The sequence below is a fragment of the Branchiostoma lanceolatum genome, chromosome 14 (genome assembly GCF_035083965.1).
Source record: "Branchiostoma lanceolatum isolate klBraLanc5 chromosome 14, klBraLanc5.hap2, whole genome shotgun sequence".
NCBI classification, from domain to species: domain Eukaryota; kingdom Metazoa; phylum Chordata; class Leptocardii; order Amphioxiformes; family Branchiostomatidae; genus Branchiostoma; species Branchiostoma lanceolatum.
Genome location: NC_089735.1, coordinates 15423185 through 15448865, shown reverse-complemented (window position 1 = coordinate 15448865; position 25681 = coordinate 15423185). Strand labels below are relative to the sequence as shown.

The window sequence follows — 25681 nt, the reverse complement described above, 5'->3', positions numbered from 1 at the left end:
TAATTCCTGTATTCCTGTATTATTTGTTATTGTTTGAATTTTCATTGTTGCCATGTACTATTATGTAAGGGATTGAACCCCCCAGGAATCGTTGAAAAACGCCGCCAGGCGATACTGTATTTCAGGTTAAACAAATAAACAAAACAAACAAACAAACAAACAAACAAAGCTAGCCGGGCGCAGGGAAGATTTTCTGTCTTGGTCAGCCACGACACGAGGGAATTTCCTAACAATTTCTTAGATGTAAGAGGATATGACCAATCTGTATAACATACAACTATGAGATGAAATGGTCGACATAAACAGTACAGACACAGGCTTATCAATATAAAAAAAAACCTACAAGTCTTACTCCAGTCTGTTTCCTTCTTTTAAATTTTTTCTTTCTTTATCCTTTGACTGTTTACAAGAAACGTATCATGGCATGTTATATGTTATCAATACCTGAGAACAGTATGCACAGAGATACGTTGAAACAGGTGTTTGAAAATGCCTATTAAATAACACAGTATACTGTCGTAGTACTGTCCTACATGTTGTACTGTTACAGTAGTACCATGTTACTTTTGTTTTCGTACAAAAATCACCTTAGCGTGCACTGCGGAATGCTCATATCAAAAGTCAGGATATATTAAGAATGTTAGCCTCTGTAGCAGTCTCCTCGATGGCATTTCAGTGCTGCCAGTTGTGGTTAAAAAAATATTTTTGAGTGCATTAACTGGCCGCTCCAGCCGAGGCTGGGCGATTGCTTCTTGCGGTATTTTTATTTGCAGCTTTATGTGTGTCTCGTGGTGACTACCCACCTGCTGTAGACGTCATGAAATATTCGTTGTTGTTTCTCCAGCTCCTCTCTCAGAATTCCATGCTTGTGGATCTTTAATTTGGCCACCCAAAAACTGTTTTACTTCCCACTTTGGCCAACCAAGATCATTTGTAAGCTAACGAATGCGTCCGAAGATGTTATCTTATAATTACATTCTGTTTGTATCCAGTTAGGAACATAGAGAGAACGAGTAAAAGTTAAGATTGACGTGAAAAGGAAAAACAGTTGTTTTTGCTTCATGCCAGATATTTACCGATTCATTTCAACTCTTTGTTTCACCTTCAAATACATCAAAACCTTTAGTACAATATACTAATTAGTTGGGACAACTGGATTCTTTGGTCGACGATACGACAGCAAGAGAATGCTGGCAAATAAATGATGACATTCCTTCGCGTTGTCACGCATTCTTCGGTGTTTGTGCCCATCTGTCCGTAGGGATACTACGATCGTTAAACCAAGGACATTATATATAATTATATAATACCAAGGACATCATATATAATGTCCTTGGTTAAACAAAGTATGTGCAGAGCCGTACCACCTACAACCCAGCACTGTTTGATTATTTTGTCACCGCACGCCTCTGTGCCAGGGTAGACCCAGTACAGCGAGTTTTTATTTACATTTCCATCCGATAAGCTGATCATGGCGACCGGCTTGCTAGTATTTGCATGCTTGTTGTCCATGGGCCATGCCTCCCTTCGCATTGGCGATACAGAAGAAAAGTGTCCGTCCTCTGCCTTCGCATGCAAAACGACCGACGACTGCATCGATTTGGTATATAGATGTAATGCTTACATAGACTGTCCTGACGGCTCTGACGAAGAGTGCACAGCTCCGGATTGTTTGTCGCCAGATGTTTTCGGTTGTGACGTGGACGCCCGCTGCCTCTCTCTTGCTGCGGTATGTAACGGTGATGATGACTGCCAAGACGGTTCAGATGAGCTAAATTGCACAAGCAAGGAGTGTTACAATGCCGAATATCTCAAGTGTGGAAGTAGTGGAGTATGTATTGAACCAGCCTTTCAATGTGACGGTGTTTATGATTGTGAAGACGATTCAGATGAGGAAAATTGCGAAGAGTGTATCAACCCGGACCAGTTCAAGTGTGAAAGTAGTGGAGTATGTGTCTCTCTGGAGTGGCAATGTGACGGTTATAATGATTGCTCAGACGGTTCAGACGAGAAAAAGTGCAAAGACAAAGAGTGCTACTACTCGCACCACATCAAGTGTGAAAGTAATGGAGTATGTATCGTACCAGACTGGCAATGTGACGGTGATGATGATTGTGGAGACGGTTGGGATGAGGAAAATTGCACAAGCAAAGAGTGTTACAATCCCGAATATCTCAAGTGTGAAAGTAGTGGAGTATGTATTGAACCAGCCTTTCAATGTGACGGTGTTTATGATTGTGAAGACGATTCAGATGAGGAAAATTGCGAAGAGTGTATCAACCCGGACGATATCAAGTGTAAAAGTAGTGGAGTATGTGTCTCTCTGGAGTGGCAATGTGACGGTTATGATGATTGCTCAGACAGTTCAGACGAGAAAAATTGCAAAGACAAAGAGTGCTACTACTCGCACCATATGAAGTGTGAAAGAAATGGAGTATGTATCGTACCAAACGCGCCTTGTGACGGTTATGATGATTGTGGAGACGGTTGGGATGAGGAAAATTGCACAAGCAAAGAGTGTTACTACCCCGAATATTTCAAATGTAAAAGTAATGGAGTATGTGTCCATCCACGGAGGCTGTGTAACGGTGTGGACAATTGTGAAGACGGTTCAGACGAGGAAAATTGCAAAGACAAAGAGTGCTACTACTCGCACCACATCAAGTGTGAAAGTAATGGAGTATGTATGGAACCAGACGCACCATGTGACGGTCTTAATGACTGTGGAGACGGTTCGGATGAGGAAAATTGCAAAAACAAACAATGTTACTGGTCCGACGATATCAGGTGTGAAAGTAGTGGAGCATGTCTCGATTCATGGAAGCAATGTGACGGGTGGGAAGATTGTGAAGACGGTTCAGATGAATTCTGCGCAGCCGAGGATTGTCCCCTGCCCCATCATTTCTGTGGACTCGGTTCCTGCATCCCTGACACGAAGCTCTGCGATGGCGTCGGTGACTGTTACGACGAGTCTGATGAGATCGGCTGCGGTAAGGTCACCAAAAGTGTTCTGGTTTTGCAGACGATATGTTTCTGAATAGATTGTATAATGATTGTATTCATTTTTGAATTTCGACTGGGCAGTATCTGTGTATTATACAGCATCAATATTCTGCCCACGCCCCAGTACCCTCCGAAATAAATTACAGCCAACTGTAATATATGAAATCGCCGACGGCTATGGAAGAAAATTCAACTGGGGCAACGTCAAGAAATCTGGGTTGATCTTAAAAGTTCTGGATATTTTTTGTCAACTTATGACAAACAACTTATATACCAACTTCATTTTCCACTTGTTTTGGATACAAAATGACTTTGATCTCTGGCAATAAAAGAACCCACCACGCGTATGGAAAATAGAAGGGGTCCTTCCCGGTATGAGTGGATCAAGTGTATCTGTCCGGATATGCAACCTGTACTGTTCAGTACAAATCCGGTGTGTTACGCAATGGTGGTTTACCAGATATACAATCAAAAACAAACAAACAGACTGAACAAAGCTTAAAGGAACGATGGCTCTTCATATTCTGTATGCAGGTAGCAGAGATGTGAATAATGAAATGCAAATCAGGAATGAAGTCGCAAAAGTATTGCGGAAATTCTTTGATTTCAGTGTTTTCGACTATACGGAGAAGTTAAAGCTGATAGCTTAGAAAGACATGGAATGCAAATCATACAAAACTAGAGTTCCACAAACACATAATCTTCGCCAAATAATCAAGGCTTATTATGGATAGTGATTAATATTTACATGCTTATCCCCCCTGCAAATTTGAACATCCACCATACCATTTGGAAGTTATGATGGGGCGAATGAGTCCAGTCTAGATAGGGTTAAAAATCATTTGGTGGTACAGGACTAGTATATGTGTAGAGTGTGCTGATATATGTTCTAACTGATGATGATGATCCACTGGTCATGAAAAAATATAAGTATGTTTATATTATAAGGGCCACAAAGGTCCAATATTGCAGTGTTGTAACTTGTGAGTTGAAAGTGATGATGAAATGGTACAGTCAATATATTTGAATAGAATAAATCTTTATTCCATATCATACACATTTTGAAAGCCATAGTACATACATGTATGACTTTTTCGCACCTAGCAGTGGTGCAGTTTTGGGGCAGTGTACTCTCCAAGCAGAGGAGTGGGTCTGGCCGGACAGTGGTTTTTGAAACGTTTTTAGGTGTTTTTTGTCAGGCTTTCTATTTTGTCCCCTTTTAGTTAATATGTAGCGAACCGTATGTTGAACAAGAATACCTAAACTGAACACGTTAAAAACCAGCTGGACCCAAACATCTGCTTGGAGAATAGTGGGTGTCCCATTTGTTTATCTATTTGACCTACATTTGTACATGTTCGTTTATGCAAGGCCATCTGTTTACATGACCTGATACTGTCCCATGTGAACTGCAGTGGGTTAACAGACTTTCTTTACTAATTATGTAAATTAGCTCCTGATTTGTATAATTTGTCATTGATTATGTAAAGCACCATATGAGCTCTCTACATACCAAACATCACGACGATCTGTCGACCCCTTTTCAAGTTATTCATGTCCGAATGTCAAAACAAAAAACACCCACTGCAGTTCTAAACAAGACACTAGGGGGCCCACATTTACAGAACTTACTTCCTGTGGCATTAACTTTCTACCACATAAAAATCATGGTCATAGCACTTTTAGAAAATTTTGAAGCTCCGCTGCAGTCCCTTTGGTACCCGCTAGAAGGCCCATTATCGAACTTGACCTTCCTTTCTGTAAACCCTACCCATCCATTAAATATCATACAGATCCACTGACAGCTTCTTGAGTTATGCTGGCGACATACAAATACAAATCCACACAAAGCCCGCTGCAGTACCGACGGAAAATGCCAGGGAAACCATTTTCGAACTTGCCCTCTGTTTCCACAACATCTACACACATGCAAACAATCATGAAGATCCATCAACGTTTCCGTCACTTTTTTTGCCTACATACAGGCAAAAAAAAACTTAAAGTCCGCTGCAGTACTGTTGAAAAACGCAAGGTAAACCATTTTCGAACTTGACCTTCCTTTGCACAACCACTACACACCTACCAAAAATCATAAAGATTCATTGAAGCTTTCTTGAGTTATGCTCCTGACATACATACGGACCCAACCAATAGAATTTTCAACCGAGAACATAATCTTCTCCGAGTACAAGTACTCGGCGAAGATAATAATACTGCCTTTGCACGAGTTATAAGGAAATCTATCATACCAGTGTTCCATTTATTTTTGGTCCAGGAGATGCTATGGTCTTGATTTTATTTGCATGATTACTGAGGACATTCTATAATTCCAGTCTTTTTCATAATAGGACAATATATATGTATATGTAGTCTATGTCAGGTTGAGGTGGCAGTACACAGTATTTGTCCGCGACCCCCTGGTCTGTGACGCGGGGTAAGTAAATAGTGCGCTCTAAATCTTGGACCGCATGTAAACACTTAAACGTGAAAGCCAGCGAGACATGGAATTTACTGAATGATAGTATAATAAGTCGGCTTTTCGATCGTATGAGTAAGATTGTGAAGCTTGCCGATTCGGTGTATACATGCGCGTGACCTTTGCAGCAGCCAGCCTGGGTGAGTCGGCTGCAGTTCCGTATGGCCTCGCTTGACCCCATTCAAAAGAGGGCACCAGAACGTAAAAAAACACAACTTTTTTTTGTTTTCAGTTATATTGTAGAATGTAAACATATCCGTTTGTCGTGCTTCAGAAATGCACCGTACTATATTTTTTTCGGCGTCGACCTCAGTCAGTTTGTGGCCCTTAACTATAGAAATCCCCATAGGCGAAATACTGTGTTCTGCCACCTTGAACTGTAACATATACCAAAAATGCAAATGATCGAGGGCCCACTTTATATATGGGCAAACTTATTACTTTTAGTATCTCAATGCCATGACGTGTTTTGACTGTACTGTTTGAACATAGCTGGTTTCAATTAGTTTGTCAATTCTTTGTATTGTGATACGTTTACGCATATCAAACGCACCTTTGGTGTGAAAAAGCTTCGGACGTTATATAGGGCATATACCAGAGTCAGATTTGCCAATAGGAAGTAATGCTTTAATGCACTTAAACAAGGGCTCACTTACTGACTTACTGACATTGCAAGCCCCAAAAATTCTTATGCACCAGAAAGCCACAGCTGCATGTCTACTTTAGAATCATGCAAAGAAAACAGATAATTGACCAGCTCGATCGCTCGGGACAGCTAACAGAAGAAAACATACCTCAACTTTGACCTACTTCTAGGCTGGAAAAGTCCACTCAGAGCTTATGAAACCAAACCGCTAAGATATCTCCTTACGCCAACTTAACTACTGAAACGTACAAATTTTGACCAAACTGGGAAAGCTTAGGCCCTACCTGTTCCTTCTAGCCCAAAAGTCTCCAAAATGGACCAAAATTGTAAAGAAAAAGAAGGGTTTTCAAAAGTTAAGTGACGGGACTAAACTTGTGTTCGCATTTTTTGCACTTGCACACTGTACCGTCACACACCATGCCTGTCACGTTCTATGCTTTCCCAGGCACAGAACGTGACACAGCCCGACCGTCACAGACTGTGCCCGGAAGTGCTGTCAATCACTGTGACTGACGGGGCAGTGATGCCCGCGTTTCCATATAAGGCAGCGTGTTTTTGTTTACCGCAGTCCCCCCACCCCCCGTCATCTTTGTTTTTTGGGGCGCTGAGGTAAGGAGGAACAGCGTAAATTCTCGCTCTGTAAAATAATTGAATAACTTAGACCTAGAATTGAAGTGGCACAAAAAGACAGTGTCTATAACAGATGCTAAAAAAAAACACAATTTGTAAGACCAAATATATTCTATCCAGGGAAACCAGATGTAGACTAGGATCGGGCCACTTGCCGATTACTTCGAAGTCTCGAGGCAGTCAGCTCGCCCGATCTAAATCAATGCTACGGGAAGTTGTAGCCCCGGGCACTGTCCAGGCACGGTTCGTGACAGCGCCGGAGTGTCACAAACTGTGCTTTTGCCCCAGGCACGATTTGTGACACTCAGGCACTGTCACAATCCGTGCCCGAGTGTCACAAACCGTGCCTGGGGAAAAAGCACGTTTTAATTTGTGACACTCCGGCACTTTCACGAACCGTGCCTCAGGACACAGTCGTGAATGGCACGGTTCGGGACGGATTACTGTTGTAGAAATTCGTGATGAGACGTCCGTCTGTTTGTGCCACATCAACTCTAAGTCCAAATCATCCAAGACAAGCGCGAAATGTATTTCAATGAGCGAGAATTACGCTGATTCTTTCTCATCCCAGCGCCCCGAAAAAAACAAAGATGGCGGGCTGCAGGGAAAAAAACGCGTTGGGCAGACTCCTCCCCCTCAAAACACTGAGCTCCGCCCAAAAGCACAGTATGGGATAAGATCCCCTGTGTGTCACGAACTGTGCTCGGTTGGGCACCATTCGTGACGGTGTCCGAGTGTCACAAACCGTGCTTTTGTCCCAGGCACGGTTTGTGACACGCGGGCACCGTCACAAACCGTGCCTAGGCACCAAACGTGACAAAGCACCAAACTTGACGCAACACACACTGCGCAACTCAACAATGACGTCAGCCCTGTATGTTGTACAGTGTGCACCAATGTCGAGTTCCAGTGTGAACACAGCGGCAGATGTGTGCCATCATCTGCAGTGTGCGATGGTGTCCCCGACTGTGAGGACGCATCGGAGGAGCTGATATGCCGTGAGTTTCTTGCAGATCACTTGGACTACTGGTGTAAGACTAGATAATATTCAAAACAAAATATACAATGATTGTCATGTCTTACATGACCCGAGACAGTGCGGTAGAAGGTCCACGGGTGTCGTATGTCAGGAGCCCCAGCGATAACCAACTTTTAGCAGCTAAAAAAAAATTGCTCAAGACATGTATACGTATACGCGTACCGCTTATCATTTCTCGATATCGATGAGGGGAATCACACTGGAAATGAGATATTCATTCAAAACACTCTTCAATGTCAATTGTGTATGTTTGCACAAAAAGACGACGTTTATGTCCGATGAACATGTCTTCAGAGTCCTGTGCAGAACGGGGACTGTGGCAGTGCAACAGCGGCGAATGCATCAATGACGCCTCGGTGTGTGACGGAGACAAGGACTGCTCTTCTGGGGTAGACGAAGAGAACTGCATCGGTAGGTTCATATGAAAACCAGTCACACAGATAGAGAGATAGAAAGCTAAAGAGAGAGAGAGATAGAGCACAGGCTCACACACACATACACACACACACACATGTTCACACACACATGATCTCTCTCTCACACACACATGTATATATATATAAATCTCTCTATCTATCTCTCTATCTCTCTATCTCTCTATCTATCTATCTATCTAGATACTATTAGATAGATAGATAGATAGATAGATAGATACATAGATAGATACATAGATAGATATATATGTATATATATATATATATATATACATATAGATATATAGATACATTATATAGATAATTGACATTTAATTGAATCATTGATACTTACACCTACTCCTTATCACTTACAGCTCCTTGCAACGATCTCCAGATGGAGTGTGACGGTACTTCTTCTGCCAGTTTGATACGGCCTATGCCACCTGTACGTCGGCTTGGAGATATTGACGGTGGTTGCCTGCCGAAATACCGCGCCTGTGACGGGCTGGAGGACTGTTCGAACGGGACGGACGAGATCAACTGTACAGCCGGAGGTGGGAGGCAGTTAGCGTGTCTTTGCCATACAAAACCCTTATGGGGAAGATTAATGTTGTAACAAAAAGATTGGTTTAGATGGATTAGGCTTGTATGCAAAACAAACATGTTTACAAAACTTTACCTGTACAGGTTGCAGTGCGAAGCAGTTCCACTGCGTAGACGGTTCCTGCCTGTTGGAGTCTCAGCTGTGTGACAACCAGACAGACTGCAGTGGAGGGGAGGATGAGGACGACTGTGGAGGTAGTTATCTCCATGAAAAAAAACTTTTTCATGGGGATATTGTTTTGAGTGTGTTTGCGTGTTTGTATAGAGGAAAATCTATACCTCCATTCTAGGCATGTTGTGGTGGCTCACATCTGTTGGTTTCAAATATGGGACAAGAATTCCCCAGGTCCCAACAGCTGGTGGTCAAACCACATAGGGGTACACTACCAAACCTATATACTTGTTTCTATTATGAGGATACCCTCTGGCACATGAAACAAAACAACCAGCGGCAACAACAAATAGGTTGGGCAAATAAAACACATCATATATAAAAACAAATTTCATTGAGATTTTGGGTCTTCAGACTCTTGTTAGATTAGCTTTCTCTTTGCACGCATTATCTGAGTGTTCATTAACGTAAGACAGCGGGCTTTTCACAAGACCATCTGTATCAACTACATGTGTACTTGGAAAGCTTCTTAGTTCAAGGAAGGCTGACAGACATTTTCCTCACAGATGTTCCACCTCCTGGGTTCCCGCTTGGTTTGGCAAGTCGCTACATTCCCGATGTTTACGTCACTGCCAGTTCCGAGTACAAGTCGGAGTTCGCCCCATCCCAGGCTCGGCACACTCCTCCGAATACACCAGGGCGCTGCTGGGTTCCGAGTTCTGTGGTGGACCAATGGCTTCAGGTACCTGATTTTCATTTTTTTTTCTTGATTGAATCAAGATCATCATAGCTATGAAGAATATGTTCTATTACATTATTGCGATTGCAAGCTCAATGGCACGATTATGGAGCATCTCTTAACTATGTGTTTTTGACTGCAGGTTTACTTTGGCAAAACGACTGACGTCACTGGCGTGATCATTAGTGGAGGCGGTTCGAACTGGGACCTGGGCAGTTGGGTGACGTCATTCACTCTGGCCTTTAGTATAGACGGCGCTTCGTGGTCACCGTACGAAGGCAGCAGCAACAACGTACAGGTACGGGTACAGTTACACCTGTCCTAAGCTAGCACTCAAGAGACTTATGAAAAGTGGTTGCTGAGGACAGGTGGTTGCTACAGACAAGTTAGTAAGGGTCGAGGGTCAAGTTATTGTGGTCTTTTAAATATTTGTCATTTACCTCACCTGGCCAAATGTTGTTGAAAACAGATAGATACATCAAAAGTTACGTGCACATAACTGCTAACGTAGCCAACCCGAACAGGTTGAGACGCCCAGGTCTGACGTACAGCAATCCCTGAAGAAATAAGCGCTGTCACACTTCAGAGTATCCATGCGCGGCGACAGGAATCGCGGGTAATGCCCCCATTCCACTTGGACGGCGCTCTCGCCGCGCTCTCACGGCGACCTCAATTTGGCCAGATCGCCGTGAGAGCGGCGAGAGCGCGGCGAGAGCACCGTGGGAGCGCGGCGAGAGCGCGGTGAGAGCGCCATGCGCGCCATGCGCGCCGTTACCTCCGCGATGGTTTTGAACATGTCCAAAACAGTCGCCGTGAGCGCGCCGAGGATGGCGATAGGATCAAAGGACCGCAGCAAAGGATCAAATGGCCACAGCCAGCGCTCTTGATTGAATGATTGAATGGTCTTATCTGTAGTTCAAACAAATTTCATTCTTGAAGTGGTGTATCTAGAATTTTTAGGAATGTTGTGGTCAAATCATAGTTTTGCTGATGGGTAATACAAATTGGCGAATAACCACTTGCTTCCATTCAAATTAAACTCCTTCCAATTCTTATTGTCAGTGGTTCGAAAAGCGTTTCAAAATCCTGTGATTTACGTTTCTGTTATAACGAAGAATGATAAAATATATTTATTGCCAACAGTTAACATGGCAGACAACGCAGAAAAAACTAGTAAAACATATATACAGCTTAAGACACACACTGAGCGACCGTGCAGCGACAAAAATTTGATCAGTTTTCCCCTTGATTTTATCATTCAAATATGATGCAAGAGGTGAAGGTATAATTGAGAAGACTACAAAGTACACAAAGCATTTTTAAAATCCGTTCTTTATCTCTGAAATTCGGTGAGTGATCGATGAAATCTTTGGTCGCTCATAAAAAGTTGCTGACATTTGACATTTTGGTCGCCGTAGAGATTCCACTTGAGCTCGTTTTCCAGGAGTTCGGCGCTCTCACGGCGATCTGGCCAATTTTAGGTTACCGTGAGAGAGCGTTGAGAGCGCCGTCAAAGTGGAATGGGGTCTTATATGTCAAAGGCAAAGGCCGCTAACTCGTAATCAGTTCTCGTCTGGACCATTGTCTAATCTACATAACACTGTCCGGACGTGATTTGTTAATGTCTCAGGGCCCTTCACCTTTGACATATTACAACAATTCCTGTTCGCAGAAGTGTGACACAGTGGATAGCAAGCTCATAAAAGGCTACGGGAGTACATCTTTTTTACCTGTCAGGACATTGCTGACAAGTTATGCTCACTTTAGGTGTCTGACTTCTTTTCTGTTCCCGTCTAGATCTGAGCCTGATTATGTTCCTTGCACAGGTTTTCCAGGGAAACCGAGACCGGTATAACAAAGTGAGTCGTCCTCTCCCAACTCCTGTGACGTCACGCTACATCCGTCTGCACCCGACAGGCTTTGAGGGCTGGGTTGCCATGGTGATGGAGGTGTACGTCACAGACGGTTAGTCTCCTGCTGTTCCACAAGGTCTCAGACCGGAGTTTCTCTTACAATTTTGTGGGAAGGCCGGAACAGCGCTAATCCAGCTGTAAACCAAAACTTTGTCCTCGTTCAAGATGCAAGACCACGACAGAAGCATCCACTTAGTGGATAAAACATGTTATGCATTATGTTTTGTTGCTAGAAATCGTACATAATTTCAAGGTTGTAGCATTTCAAATAGATAGAGAGTGCTAACCCCCATCACGGCAACATAGCGCAATTGTAAGCCTGTATTTTATAGGCAGCTGCTGTCCTTGGCCAGGACTCTCAAATGTTTATGCGAATCGCCATCAGTACGTTTTATAGGTATACGATTACCTACCCCATCCAGTAATAACATTCTGCTCTACATATACTTACCAGCGTTCAGTCCTCATTGGCAAGCTCTCTGGGAACCTTGAACACATCGTTAATTTCAACACACTCTCTGACAACGCCAAACAACTTTTAATTTTACGTGGTAGTTCCCTTAGTTAACCGTAAGATTAGTATGTTAGCCACTCAGGACTATTCATGTCATAGCAAGCAAACGTTTTTAGTTCTATGTGTTCTTTTGCTTTCTTTTCCGCTGTGTGTGTGGGGGGGGTGGGGTGGTTCGGACTCAATTACAATTACTTTTTCTCGTCATTCACATGTTTAGTGTGTTGTCAAACATTTTATTTTCCATAATGTACAAGTGGCGGCAAAAGTATAAGTTGTGCAAAACTTGAGTAGGTCGCAACTTTGTCTTTGTCCATTTATTTGACTCTCCTTTGAATAAAAAAGAATAACATCCTGCTGATCACTTCAGACGAAAACACCTGGATGACACAAGACGAGTACGTCACAATTGGAGTCGGACTGGATCCCGACGATCCCGCCGCGGTTCCGAAGATTCCCGACCTCCACATGACCGCTTCGTCGCGAGGGGCCAAGTTCTTCCCGTGGCAGGCACGTCTGAACAACGGGAAGGAACAGCAGCACGGAGCATGTTGGTCCCCGGCTCTGGGCTATGACACCAACCAGTGGCTACAGGTACATTATGTTCTTATTGTTCGGTCATCATACCTTGAGTAGTAACCTATCCCCACCGAGCACGTCACAGGAACGTACTGCGCCTGCGCGAAACGCTTCTATGAAATGTGCATAGGGATTCAGAAAAACGTACCATTTAAGGTCGTGTTCGCATATATAAGGATAAAATCCCGTTTATAGTTTCCAAAGGTTGTGCCGAAAAAAATATCATATGCAAGAGGAATAATTATGATGCAACGTTTACCAAACATCCAACAGAAAACAACAGAAAACCTAGGTTTCTGTTGGATGTTTGGTAAACGTTGCATCATAATTTTTCCTGACAACATTTGGAAACTATAGACGGGATATTATCCTTATATATGCGAACACGACCTTATATGGTACGTTTTTCTGACCCCTATGCACATTACATAGAAGCGTTTCGCGCAGGTGCAGTACGTTCCATTGACGTGCTGGTGGGTGGTAGGGAAAAACAAAAACCAAATTGATCGGCCTCCGAGACTACCCCTTTATTTGGCTTTCCCTTCCAATTCTGCATCCTTCAGTCTCCGTCACGCTCCCTCAATAAGTGTTGGATGAATCCGATGATGCGATAGTGGTACTCTTGTACTTATATGGTATGTTCTGATGTATCTATTACTCTTATCCAATCAGCGCGCAGTGGGAATTGGAGTTAGTACTGTAGTTGTACATAACCAGCATTTGGTAATACCGCTGCGGGGGTCCAAGACATGGGTGGGCGGCAGCCGGCTAGTCTTCACACCGCGCTTCCAAGTGGATGTATGTATCCAGGTGTCCACGCTAGTTAGGCGCCCCTTCATGGCACACTCCGACCACGTGCACGATTACTTTGGTCTATCACGACCTATTTTGCCTTGCAAAAATTCAAAACTACATGTACATTCTAGGTAGAATTGGTGGGAGATCCTGAGTAGTTTGTACTCCGTAGATGAACGACACCTCAGTTTTGGTAGGAATTTGACTTTCAACATAATTAAATATGGAAACTATAGACGGGATATTATCGACGTCTACTGTACGTCTTGATCACGGAGTGACCTACTCTCGCGAGAGCACGAGGTCGAGACTTGTGTAGATTTTCTCGCGAGACTAGGTCACTCCGTGATCAAGAGGTACAGTGGACGTCGAAAATTTGGAGGTACGTATTTTCTTACCTCTCTAGAGTCACTGATTGAAGAATGTTCTAGTAACTGGTAGTCACACGTGACTGATGAATCTCTTCAAAGATAGATGTCCTTGCTTTGCATCATGCCATTAGGATTGGAATTTAAGAAGAGTATTTTTTGTAACTCTCTAAATGCCAAAAAAATGCACTCTTTTTAACAACATTCTAACAATAATGGCAATTTTCATCAATGAAGTAGAAAAAAGTGAAGTGACCTTTTCCCTTATGTCGCTCCAGGTTAAGCATGACAAGGTGTACGAAGTTGCCGGTGTCATCACCCAGGGGGCTCACAACCTGGACTACTGGGTCACGTCCTACAAGCTGGCGTTCTCTGTGGATGGAGAATGGACAATGTACACAAACAGCACCGGGGACGGTGAAGAAATGGTCAGTTCAACTTCACATTCTGAAAACAGACAAAACGATGTGGTTTTTAAGAAATAGAATAGTGATAGAAAATTCTGTTCGGGCCCAGTGTTGTCTTATCGACATAGTAATTCAGTCTGTTCAATAGCTTTTTCTTAGATTCCATATTACTCGTGCATTCTGACAACAAGGCATCCTCGTCACCAGGTGTACAGTACAATATTTTTCGTTTCAGGTGTTCCAAGGGAACAGAAACAGCTACCGCTACGCTCGCAACCTGTTGGAAAACCCAACCTTTGCACTCTACACTCGCTTCTACCCGCTCACCTTCCACAATCAGGTCGCACTGAGGGTCGAGATTCTCGTCAAATATGGTCAGAAATCTGATTTAATTCATTAATTAATGTGACGTAAACTGCCTTGGGGCTTTGATAGACACATTTTACACAAAGAGAAATAAACTGCATGTTATCCTGGCTGGTTCATCTTCAAGTGGAGCAACTGTCGTTTGAAGTACAAAAATGGACCAATCACAGGTTGATCAGTTAAATGCCCCGATTGGTCAGACTATCATCTATAAAAGCATCCAATTGACAGTAATTGAGCTGAAGCGACAGTACATATCATAATTGCCAGATGAATTTTAGTTCTGTAATGGCAGTAAATGAAGAGTAAAAGAAACATATTATTAAGTACTTGGCAACGATGCTTCAATACGACAGTAAAAGCTGATTTGCTAAAAATGTCCACTCACCTACAAACCAACAGAACCTAAAACATAATCTACTTGTCACATGAATGTGGTTATATTATCGGCGTTAATTTGATATTCCTTACAAGGTTCCGGCTGTGCATCTAACGAGGTCTTCTGTAAAGAGGCCTGTCGCCCAAGGGAAAGTTTCTGTCGGTTTTTTGACGGATGCGTTCCGCAACGCTATAACGGCGGATACAAGTAAATACAACTTTCCTTTCATATATGGTATATTGGAAAATTACGCTGTTGCCAGACTTTTCCTGATTTTTGCGACAAAATGACTATTGTGTAAGTTGTCCATTATATGATGCTTGACGTTGCCATGTTTGTAACATGTTTGTAAGTAAGTGTACACTTAGAATAGCTGACAGGATGATGTAAGGACAATTCATTCAATATAGATATTGTTCTTAATTAAAGTAATTAGCTGAAACTGACACTAAGATGAGGAAGCTCAACATCATGGGTTGGTTAATACGACGTAAATGCAAATTAAGTATTGAGCTCTGACTGCTAGCAGGTAAATCAGAAAACAACACTTGAAACATCATGGAAACTCATCTGTGTTGGTGGTAATCATAATACAGTGCTAAACTTTCTTCAAACACTAACTAAAGGTATTCACGGATCAAATTCATAATGGAGGCCATATACATCAGGGCACTCCAGTCATCACTCAACAGATACAGTGGGCGTTATAAACCTCCTGGCACGTTTGACCAATTGCTGACGTCACGTATCCGTTAACGCACGTGTCAATAAAGTCACGTGTCTGTAACTCTCGCGAGTTTACGTTCGGCAGTGATTGGTCATTATTGATCCTGAAAAAGGCGACAGTGGTCTTCGAAAATTTGATCCGTGAATACTTTAGTGTTGGAAGGAAGTTTTGCACTATATTATAACACTTAAAACACTCGATCTGAATAATGAAAAAGACTTACAAACTGTCTGTGTTGCAGACCTGTCTGTGAAGATGTGCTGGAGGCTGAGTGCGGGCTGGCATTGACCATGAAGTTGGAAGATCTCGGATGTTTGGGTTCGTTGGTGCATGTTCCACCACTATGATGATAGAAGTCAGGGCTAGATACAAAGCACCCGAGTTGCATGGCAGGCGCCTAACAACAATGATGCAATGTAATGTAAAATGTATAGAACACTACAGTATTGAACAGGCAGACATGTTTGGAGATACAACCATTACAACATGCTGGCGTGAAAGTGCAGCATTAAAAAAAAAACATAGTGATGCAGCACTCAAGCAAACACGCTTATTTAAGCGACACCACTAAACACAAGGAACAAAACATGTCTCGAAGTACGAAACATTAGCAGTACGGGAGTAATACAGTAACCGAGATGCAAGAGAAAGAAGAAACAAGAAATTTGCATAATTATGAAAACGCTTAGTATCCAATACATACAGTTGAGTTACAGATTAAATTTGGGTATGGAAAGTTGAACAAAGTAACAAAGAAGATTATCAGATAAAGTGCATCATTCTGTTTTCCAATTGATAGAAATCACAATGAAACGTATTCTACACCTATTCCTTGTTACATGCAGCTGCACTTAGACTCAAGCATGTAATATACCTGCCATTAGAAAAGGATTGTCACTTTAAATCTTTGCCGTGTAGAAATCGACAGCCAGTTCAGTCCGTGCGGGGATGGGGACGTGTTCCACGATAGTGAGGCTTGTGATGGCTCGGAAGCCTGCTCAACAGGGGAGGACGAGGCAAACTGTGACGGTAAGACTTCTTCGGGCCCATTCGTAGACAAACTCAGGACAAGGTTGATGCTAATGAGTCAACTAGCTCCTGTTGTTTGGGTACAGTGTACCCGTGTGGCGTCGTGTGGCGCAAGTGGTAGAGCGCGCGACTGTCAAACAATGGGACCCGGGGTCGATCCCTGGTTGTGCCCAGGGACATGTCCGAGCTTGCACCCCGACGTTGTGCCCTTGGGAAAGGCACTTTACACGACATTCCTCAATTCACTCAGGTGTAATGTATGCTTAAACCTTATAATTCTACTCAATATTGTTCCTGAACCTAGCCTTCACTCTCTTTACTCTTCTACCAAATTATCATCAACATAAAAGCGGTTAAATTGAATTAAATTTGAAATGAAAAGATGAGAGCCACTCACATCCTGCACTTTGTGTTTCCTTCAGAATGTGCGATGGAATGTCTAAGAGACTCGGGTGACCCCTGCATCCCGAGTGGGTGGATCTGTGATGAACTAGACGACTGTCTGGATGGGAGGGACGAACAAGGGTGTGTGCAAGGTAGGTGTTTGTTGGACTAACCCGTTGGACTATTAGACTATGTTGGACTATTAGGAGGGAGGCGTCCAGGCGTCGTAAAGCCGGCGTCACAATTCATGCGAGCGTCGGCCGAATTTGTAGATCGGCCGAAGCTCGCCGAATTTCAAAATCGCCCGAGCGTCGACCGTATTTTCCAATAAAAATCTCGGGTACGTCCGTCGAACACTAAAAATGAAAAATTCCCCATGAGATGGTACCATCTCTTGGACATGGACGAAGTCAGAATTGATCGCGACTAACCTGGTAAAAGGCCAATATTTGGATCAACTTTGATTTCTAAAAATCGCCCGAAGCCCGCGTAATCGACAGGACGTCGGCCGTACTTCGGCCAAAAATGTACATTTAAAGCTCGCCAACACGTCGGCGAGCTGAATTTCTTATATGTGACTTAAGGACTCTCTGTACAAAAAAATAAAAAAACGCCCTCTTTTGCAGAAGGACGCCTTAAACACGCCCTGTTTTCCTGATAATTACATGCACAAGTGCCCCCCCCCCCCACACACTCACTGTTATTGTGTTCCTCACACGTACACCAGTTACTGGGACAGCATGTAAATTAATTAACATCCAAAGCTACTAGGTAATTGTTCACCCACAGAGCCCATTAGGGGAAGTCAAGTTCCATGAGGAGAACAGAAGTCTAAGTTGCTGACAGTTTTAGTTGTACTTTGACTCAGTGTTGCTAAAGTTGTTTTATATGTTGTTTATAAATATGTGTAATACTGCCGCTTATATGCTCATCTGTTCCCCCCCACCCCCCATTTCTGGACTCCCTGTCTAAACATCCAAGCTAAAAGCTTGTGGACTAGTGACTAAAGGAAGGGCAAATACTGTAAACACTGTTTTTGCCTTTCGATAGGTTGTGGATATTGTCCCACTCCCTTCCGAAAACCACCCACACCCTAAATTGGCTTTGTGTGTACGCCGTCCCAGCATGCATGCCCGTACGTAGCCGGGGGGTGGGGGGCGTTTTCGGCGATTTCGGACGAAGCCCCCCACACGCTCGAAGGTCGGTTTTGTCCAAGATTTTTTTTTTTTAAGGCGGACTGATTTTGTATCACCAGGGGGGCTGGAATCCTAACTGCCCACCTTGTCATGAATATAAGAAGGAACCATGTGGTTTACAATTGAAGTTCTTCCCGAGCCTAAGCTAGTAAAATGTATGGGGCTTTTCCACAGATTATTGCAGTGCTTTAACAGTGCTGTGTACTTACCATGACAGGAGTACCCAAAAACTGCTTTTTCACCTGCCGCAACAACGTGACGTGTCTGCCGACAAGTCAGCTGGGGGACGGACATCACGACTGTTCTGACGGGGAAGATGAAAGACCCAGTGACAGTGAGTCACAACCGTAATGCATTTACTGTGAATGCAGTCAAGTTCGCGTGCATGGTTTTCATTTCGCGTTGAGGCGAAAATGGAGTGTTCGCGGTGGTTTTGAATTCTCGGCAGCGCTATAGCCACATACTGCTACAGCATTGGACAAAAATGTTCGCAGTGAAACGGTCGCCGCGAACATAAAACCACCGCGAACATTTCTGCATTTACAGTATACTGTTTGTATGACAGGTTAAGTGTTGCATTGCATGGTAACTTAAGGCATCGCAAGACGTAATAGGTATTTCCAAATTAAAATTACATTTGGATGCCAACAGACATTTGTCCTCTGCAGACAGTCCAATTTCCCGAGGAATGACTATTGATAATAATCTTTATTGCATATTCAATGCCCAGAGGCCTAAATGCACATATACTAGTAACCACAGGACAGCTGAGTTAATTGGTTAAAATGCCAAGCATTGAAGCAAGATACTACATTCGAATACTTAATACAATGAATTAAAACGCTACATACTAATGTTAATCTATACACCTAATAGTGTTTCTCTCTTTTTGAAACACGTAGAAATATAACTGCATATTGTCTCCACAATGTGTTCATTCGTCCATGACAACGTGTTTCATATCAACAGTTACTTGAAATGTTGAAATTCAAACTGTTCACATATTTCACCTTTCATAAGCTTACATAGAAGAAGAACTTTATTGAGCGACAGTTGTAACGGGTGCAATGTATGGCAATTTCTAGATACATAACAATTGGCTATTTCTAGTATCTAACAATTTCAAAGAACTAATCTACAACTCGAATCACTGGAGATAATCGATCTAATAATGTGCATTCCAATGCTCTAAAACAAAATACAATGTAATGGTAACGATGATAGTATTATGTGTCAGGAATGTAAAACATTGTCTCGTTTTTGCATAGAGTTGTATATAGATTAGAGGACTACACAATGTCACTTTTTTAAAGCTTAAAAAGTGAAGTGCATTAAAAGTCAAGCTTTTCCTTCTAATTAAGACTTAATCCGGGCCGGCGCCATTGCATGACCTCTGCATTTAAACATTGAAAATTCCTAAATGATATGTACGAAATCTCTTGTTTGTTATGAAAGCAATACGTGTACACAAAGTGTATCCATGAGAAGGATTCAAATTTGCTTGATTAAGAGAGTTAACACTATCTTTGGCAAACCTAAAAGCTATCTGGCAGCTTTGGGAATCAGTTTATAATGCAGGTGTGGTGATTTTAAAAATGTGTTTGACTATTAAGCGCAGTTTCTGAATTATTGATATCCGTATGTTGTTTATGTAATGTAGATACTTGGTCAACCTGTTAATGTTTGTGGGAGGGGCCGGGGGAGGAGTAATGTCATTGCTGCCCCCACCTCCCGACAAAAGATTGATTGCCATTGTGTAAGACCTTATCTTAATTTGTCTAAAGTTATTTTGAGATTAAAGCACAAGACGTTGAAGTTTAAAAAGGTTTAATTCATTCATTCATGACCCCCCCCCCCCCCCCCAAAGGTCACTTTGCCGTAGAATGGTGTTGATCAGATTGGATTGTAAGAATTGCGGCAGCTAGCAAGGTCTTGCACGGTCATGTATATAATGAACTCAAATCTGTTGGTACAGTTGAAGATGCCTTGGGACGCATGTGGGGCTCCTGCAGCTACAACTGCGCGTCCGTCTACGGTAACGCTTCGTGCGTTCCTGACGCGTTCGGCTGCGACGGTGGTGCGGACTGCATGGAGGAAGAGGACGAGCAGGGCTGTGAAGGCGTCGCACCTACGACAGTTGATGATTGCCCGACGTTCTACTGCGGCCTTCCCGGCTTCCCGGACCTTGCGAACTGCGTGCAAAGTCATCTGATCTGTGACGGATACCCGGACTGTGCCTCAGGGGAGGACGAGCAGGGGTGTGGCAACGTGGACGTCATGTCCACTCAAGCCAGCACCACGCTGACCATCGGCCCGAACGAAGAGCCAACAAGTGATGAAGGGCCGTTCGAAGATCAAACAGGTACTTATAATTCTCCTTTAGTTACTGTAAATGCATTCAAGTTCGTGGTGATTTGATTTTTCGATTAGGAGAAAATTGAGTATTCGCGTTGGTCTTTAGTTCACAATAGCACTTCAGTTAGACTAAGTATAAAATACTGTAAATTAATGAAAACAAACCTTTACGCAGTGGTTTTTGTAAAGTTCGCGGTGAAGCTGTCAATACGTAGACCCGACATTAAACCAACGCAAAAATGTCTTTACAGGAGTCTAATAATCATCAAACTTTCCTCAGAAAAGAGGTTTGAAACATGTTACTCAATAACAACCTAAAGCTAAACACTTCGACTTTAAAACATCCCGCCATTCAAGTAAATTAGGGCTAGCAGTCAAGTTTGCAGGGACGTTTTCTCTAACCATTTTTATCACTGAAACACTATGTATGTTCAATATTTACTTTGATTTTCCCTTTGTTTGTATTGCATACCCGGTAAACCACCTCGAGGCGTAACACACCAGGTTTCCAAGAGTACAAGTTACATATCCGTACAGATTTATTTGATCCACTCACACCGGGAAGGACCCATGATTTTTTTCCATAAGTGTGTTGGGTTCTTTTACGTGCTCGAGGTGTGCCTCGCCGTAAGCACGGAACCTCCATTCAACGTCCTATCCGAGGGACGTCCCTGACCGAAGTTACCTGGTAATCATTTTCACTTGATTGAAGCATGGAAAGCCGTGTTAAGTGCCTTTTAAAAGGACCCAACGTCAACGGGACAAATCAGTGGACCCCGGATTCCAACGCAGGACCTCTGGGTTCTAGACCAAACACCCTGCCACTGCGCCACCGCGACGCAACATGCCCTTTTTAAAGAATTTATAATTAGCTTTCATGTACACACCAATACGACAATTATGATTTTACCTTTGAAATAAACAAAATAAACTATGGACACAGGGCTTAAAATTCATTTTTGAGAATAGGTGCAATGATGTACCAAACCTAAAAAGTAAGAAGAAAGAATATTGGGTGCACAACATAGATAAGTAGAACCTTAACCTTCTATTCTATCAGTAAATCTTCAAAAAAAGTACAACAAAGCTCCAATTTTGGGTGATCAAAGGTGCACATGCACCCAATATTTCGAGCCCTGTGACAGCACATTGCCCGGGGGATATCGTATCCCAGATATTGTCCCTAGTAATCATATTAACTTCATGATTTTCTCCTGCTCTATTACTAAGAGCAAGCCTTCACTGCACGAAATGGCCTCGGATCCTGACATATCCGGACAGGAGAAACGGGATCCGGAACCTCAGATCCGTAAGAATCTAGACGGATACGGGGGCCGTATTGTACTAAAACAACTCAAATTTACCTGAATTAACTTGTATTTGCAAGTGTATGCCACATCAGATTACCACTTCCATAATTATGTAGTAAATGAAGGGAAATTTGAGTTGTTTAAGTACAATACGGCCCCCGTATCCGTCCGGATTCTTACGGATCTTAGGTCCCGGATACGTCAGGATCCGATGCCATTTCGTGCAATGCTGGGTAAAGACAGTCATTTTGTTACAAACACAATCAGTAAGGTTAAAAGTTAACATTCATATATACATTGTATAGTACATTTTGTACAAAGATCAATAATGTTATGCATCACTGATTAAAACTACATTCGAAAATATCCAAATTCTTACAAAGGTTGACAATTTTACCACTTATTGGAATGGAATAAAGACCTTTATTGTACATGTTTGCCCCACTGGGCTAAGCACAGGTCACATGTTAACAAATCATATTCATTATTCAACCCCTCAAGAAGGCCTGGTGTAGTATATTTATAACTTACCAATAAAGGTTGTCGTTTTTATTACAATGCTAAATAAATGCTGTTACTATTTATTTTGTCTTCTTTGTTTCCTTACAGGGCTCTACACAGAGAGCCATGGATCCAAGGACCAGGCCGTTATTTGGATAACAGCCGCTGCACTGTGCAGTCAGATTTTCTACCGCCTGGCTTTCTAATCAATGTATAAGCTAGGTCTCGGCTTTAGGGCACAAAACATTGTGTGGGAATCCCCCATAAGATCCAAGAAAAAGTATGAAGGGTTTCTGGATACCAGCAACATGGTCAATGTTGAATCGTTAGGGAAAGATATGAATAAGTTAACTTGAAATCTGCTGCCCGTGTTCTACCTTATCCGAACTATTGACTGGAATGAATCATGTTTCGTAGACGTCTAAATCAAGCATTTAATTTTTAAAGGTGATGATTGTGGAATAAATCAGTAAAGGATTTCTGCTTAGGCCTAAAAATAAATGGTGTGTTTCTACACTATCTTTTTTCTAATTTTTTCTTATCTTTCTTGTTATCTTATGTTGAGAAAGATTTGTTTTTGTTTCGTCAAATTTGTATTCTTACAGATTCTTCCCATAAGTTATTTTTTCTTGAAAATTTGATTTTGCTAGAATTATTTTCTTGAACTTTCTTGGTTGAAGCTAACTTAAGAAAAAAAATCTTGCATGCAATTCTTGTTTGGCTTAAAACAGGGATTCTTGTTTGTGCTTAATACAGGGATTCCTGTATACAGAATAATATTCTTGCTGACAGAAACATTTTCTTTGTAGAGGGAAAATCAAGAGTTCCACGACCTCATATCTCCATGAACAATTCTATCTATGCAAATGACTGACACATTTGCATAATATATACTTGGTCATAAACACCTTTATCTAACTAACACATGTTGCAATATTGACAGTCCTATAATTTTCAAATTAGATGAATTATGGTGTTTTTGCATTAATCATGCAAATGAGGAATGTATTTGCATAATTGGTATCTGTTGATGCTCCACTTTCCATAAACTACATATAATACATGCATTTGAATCTGATAATGGAGAACACTGCAAATATAGATTTTCCTCATTAACTATGCAAATTATGTCCCAATTAGCATAATTTGCACTTCATTATCACTGTATGAAATAATGAATTTGCGGGGTGGAAATCGTGTTTCACGTGCCTGCAAATTCGAGTTTTCCGTTACTCTCCAGGCCGTGTCGACCTGCTCAGCTCTTCTGCACGGGACCCGTGCCGTCCTGGGATTTACCGCCAATGCACCACTTAGGCTGCGCAGGAAGTGTCGGGGCCCTGCTTATTCTCGTGCAGCTAGAGGGAAATTCATTCACATATCCTGTCCAGTGAACATCTTTGCTGCCGGTGCTGCATAATTTAGCGACAATTATCACCTAATTGCCATTTAATTACCCGTGCAGCTAGAGGGAAATTCATACACACGTCCTGTCCAATGAACATGATTGCCGCCGGTAGCTGCATAATTTAGCGACAATTATCACCTAATTAGCATTTAATTACCCTCCAAGGTTTAACCAGGCCTGGTCTGCTGCCAAAATGCCCGGTCTCCACCCCCCCCCCCCCAAATAATTTCCTTACGCGCTTTCCACTTCCCCGGCCCAAAACTCTGAAAAGATGCTTTTATTTGTTCAAAATTGTGATTAAACTTTCATTGTTGTTTCTCCGTTATCCACGAATGACACTATTTGCATTTTGCAGTTAAGTATCGGCTACAAAAGTTCCAATGAGTGTGTTCCTTTTTTGACCTTGACGACTCCGCCGGCCACAGTCGCTCAGGTCAAATGAGATTCAGTTCTCAGTGCGGGTCTCCGTGATGCTGTCATTCCTGCACCTTTCCTTCCATATGCTTCAGATAAAAACGCAGATACTCCCAGTCAGATTAGCCCGCTTGGTCTCGCATCAGTTGAAAGAGTGTCGTCCACAGTTAGTCTTGCAACAAGTTCTAATTGGGTCCTTGAACTAGTAGACTGTTGCCTCTGCTTTCAGTGTTCCCAGCGCCGTGGCTGCCCATACCTGGCAAAGGGGACAGGGAGCGGAGAGCATATATCCACACATAGCCTGTTTACCAGTCCCTCCCGAACGGTTTAGTCTGCTATGCACCAATCCGTTTCTGTCAGTTATGCCTCTGCGTAAACCGAGCTAATTGATCCAAATCCGTACAATCACCCCGTGCGCGGTATTCTCACATGGCCATGGCGGGCAGGTAACACTCCCTGCGCCGTAGAGATAACGCGGAACGCCCGATGGTATGGTTTCCAGGCTAGCCCACACACGAAGTCAGTTAGTTCTCATCTGGGATACGGGTGCCTACTAAGAGATTTGAAAATAGCGACACGGGCGTTGATTGGCTGTTCTTTTCAAACCAAATACTATGTAAATTGCAATTGGCTGACAGTCATGTTTTACAGAACCCTGCACGAATAAAGACGCAATGAGTTGTGAAATACCACGTGCCCGCTGGTCAAGTCTTTGTTGTGTAATTATTCAGTGGTTTATTTGAGATGCACGCTTGTACAACAATAAACTTCCGTGTTTACAGGTTAATAGTACGTAGAAATTACTTGTTCGACTCAAATAAGTTCGTTTCATTTCATTTCAACACAGACCATTGCAATTGATTTCCCCCTTTCCCGGTACATTTGAAAGCTATAACTCTGAAAATAGTAGGGTTTTAGACGTAAAAGCCTCTGCCAAGTTCGTAGCTATGGCATACAAAGTTGTAATTGGGCGTAAACAAGGCCTAAGGATTTACTTTCTTTCAAAGTCTTTCCCGAAAATTCATTTCATCTTACAATCTTTAGATACTGGCTGATAAAGTCATGGTTACCCCCCCAAAAATAATCAAAATCAACAAAAATATTAATATTTCTCTAAACCTGAGCAGTATTCTAATTTTCCGGAAAAACTTCCTTGTAGCAGCTCACTATCACTACATCCTGCAAAAAATTCTATACTCCAGGATCTACGCAGCAACTTGGCTAGGTCAATTATTGTAAAAATGATATCGATCCTATATTTATGAATTATGAAAATACCATAACTCTATTTCCAGTATCTTATTCATACTTGGAAGGTGTGGTACCAAGGCAAAGTTTCCTCCAAAATTTCAAACTCATTGGCCTTACGGCACTGGAG

The 25681-nt window shown here is 42.5% G+C and overlaps 3 protein-coding genes across 3 annotated transcripts; all 3 read left to right on the top strand.

Moving 5' to 3' along the window:
* The first annotated feature begins 1471 nt into the window (after positions 1-1471).
* Positions 1472-11467, top strand: LOC136448781 (low-density lipoprotein receptor-related protein 1B-like). Its single transcript, XM_066448425.1, has 8 exons — positions 1472-2990; positions 7643-7753; positions 8089-8205; positions 8585-8764; positions 8898-9008; positions 9492-9667; positions 9807-9962; positions 11462-11467. The coding sequence occupies exons 1-8, from the start codon at positions 1472-1474 to the stop codon at positions 11465-11467; spliced, it is 2376 nt and encodes a 791-aa protein (XP_066304522.1).
* LOC136449066 (lactadherin-like) lies at positions 11265-14862 on the top strand. Its single transcript, XM_066448866.1, has 4 exons — positions 11265-11629; positions 12459-12682; positions 14109-14258; positions 14473-14862. Exons 1-4 carry the CDS (start codon positions 11476-11478, stop codon positions 14635-14637), a joined length of 693 nt encoding a protein of 230 aa, XP_066304963.1. The 5' UTR covers positions 11265-11475; the 3' UTR covers positions 14638-14862.
* A 256-nt stretch (positions 14863-15118) lies between these two features.
* LOC136448077 (low-density lipoprotein receptor-like) lies at positions 15119-23110 on the top strand. Its single transcript, XM_066447197.1, has 7 exons — positions 15119-15189; positions 15951-16027; positions 16628-16738; positions 17161-17274; positions 18536-18652; positions 20294-20680; positions 22593-23110. Exons 2-7 carry the CDS (start codon positions 16000-16002, stop codon positions 22688-22690), a joined length of 855 nt encoding a protein of 284 aa, XP_066303294.1. The 5' UTR covers positions 15119-15189; positions 15951-15999; the 3' UTR covers positions 22691-23110.
* The last annotated feature ends 2571 nt before the right edge of the window (positions 23111-25681 follow it).

Coding starts and splice junctions, on each gene's coding strand:
- LOC136448781 (XM_066448425.1), top strand. CDS start 1,472: ATGGCGACCGGCTTGCTAGTATTTGCATGCTTGTTGTCCATGGGCCAT. Junction 2,991..7,642: donor GTCTGATGAGATCGGCTGCG/GTAAGGTCACCA, acceptor TATGTTGTACAG/TGTGCACCAATGTCGAGTTC. Junction 8,206..8,584: donor AGACGAAGAGAACTGCATCG/GTAGGTTCATAT, acceptor TATCACTTACAG/CTCCTTGCAACGATCTCCAG.
- LOC136449066 (XM_066448866.1), top strand. CDS start 11,476: ATGTTCCTTGCACAGGTTTTCCAGGGAAACCGAGACCGGTATAACAAA. Junction 11,630..12,458: donor GGAGGTGTACGTCACAGACG/GTTAGTCTCCTG, acceptor TGATCACTTCAG/ACGAAAACACCTGGATGACA. Junction 14,259..14,472: donor CCGGGGACGGTGAAGAAATG/GTCAGTTCAACT, acceptor TTTTCGTTTCAG/GTGTTCCAAGGGAACAGAAA.
- LOC136448077 (XM_066447197.1), top strand. CDS start 16,000: ATGAAGTTGGAAGATCTCGGATGTTTGG. Junction 18,653..20,293: donor AGATGAAAGACCCAGTGACA/GTGAGTCACAAC, acceptor CTGTTGGTACAG/TTGAAGATGCCTTGGGACGC. Junction 20,681..22,592: donor GCCGTTCGAAGATCAAACAG/GTACTTATAATT, acceptor GTTTCCTTACAG/GGCTCTACACAGAGAGCCAT.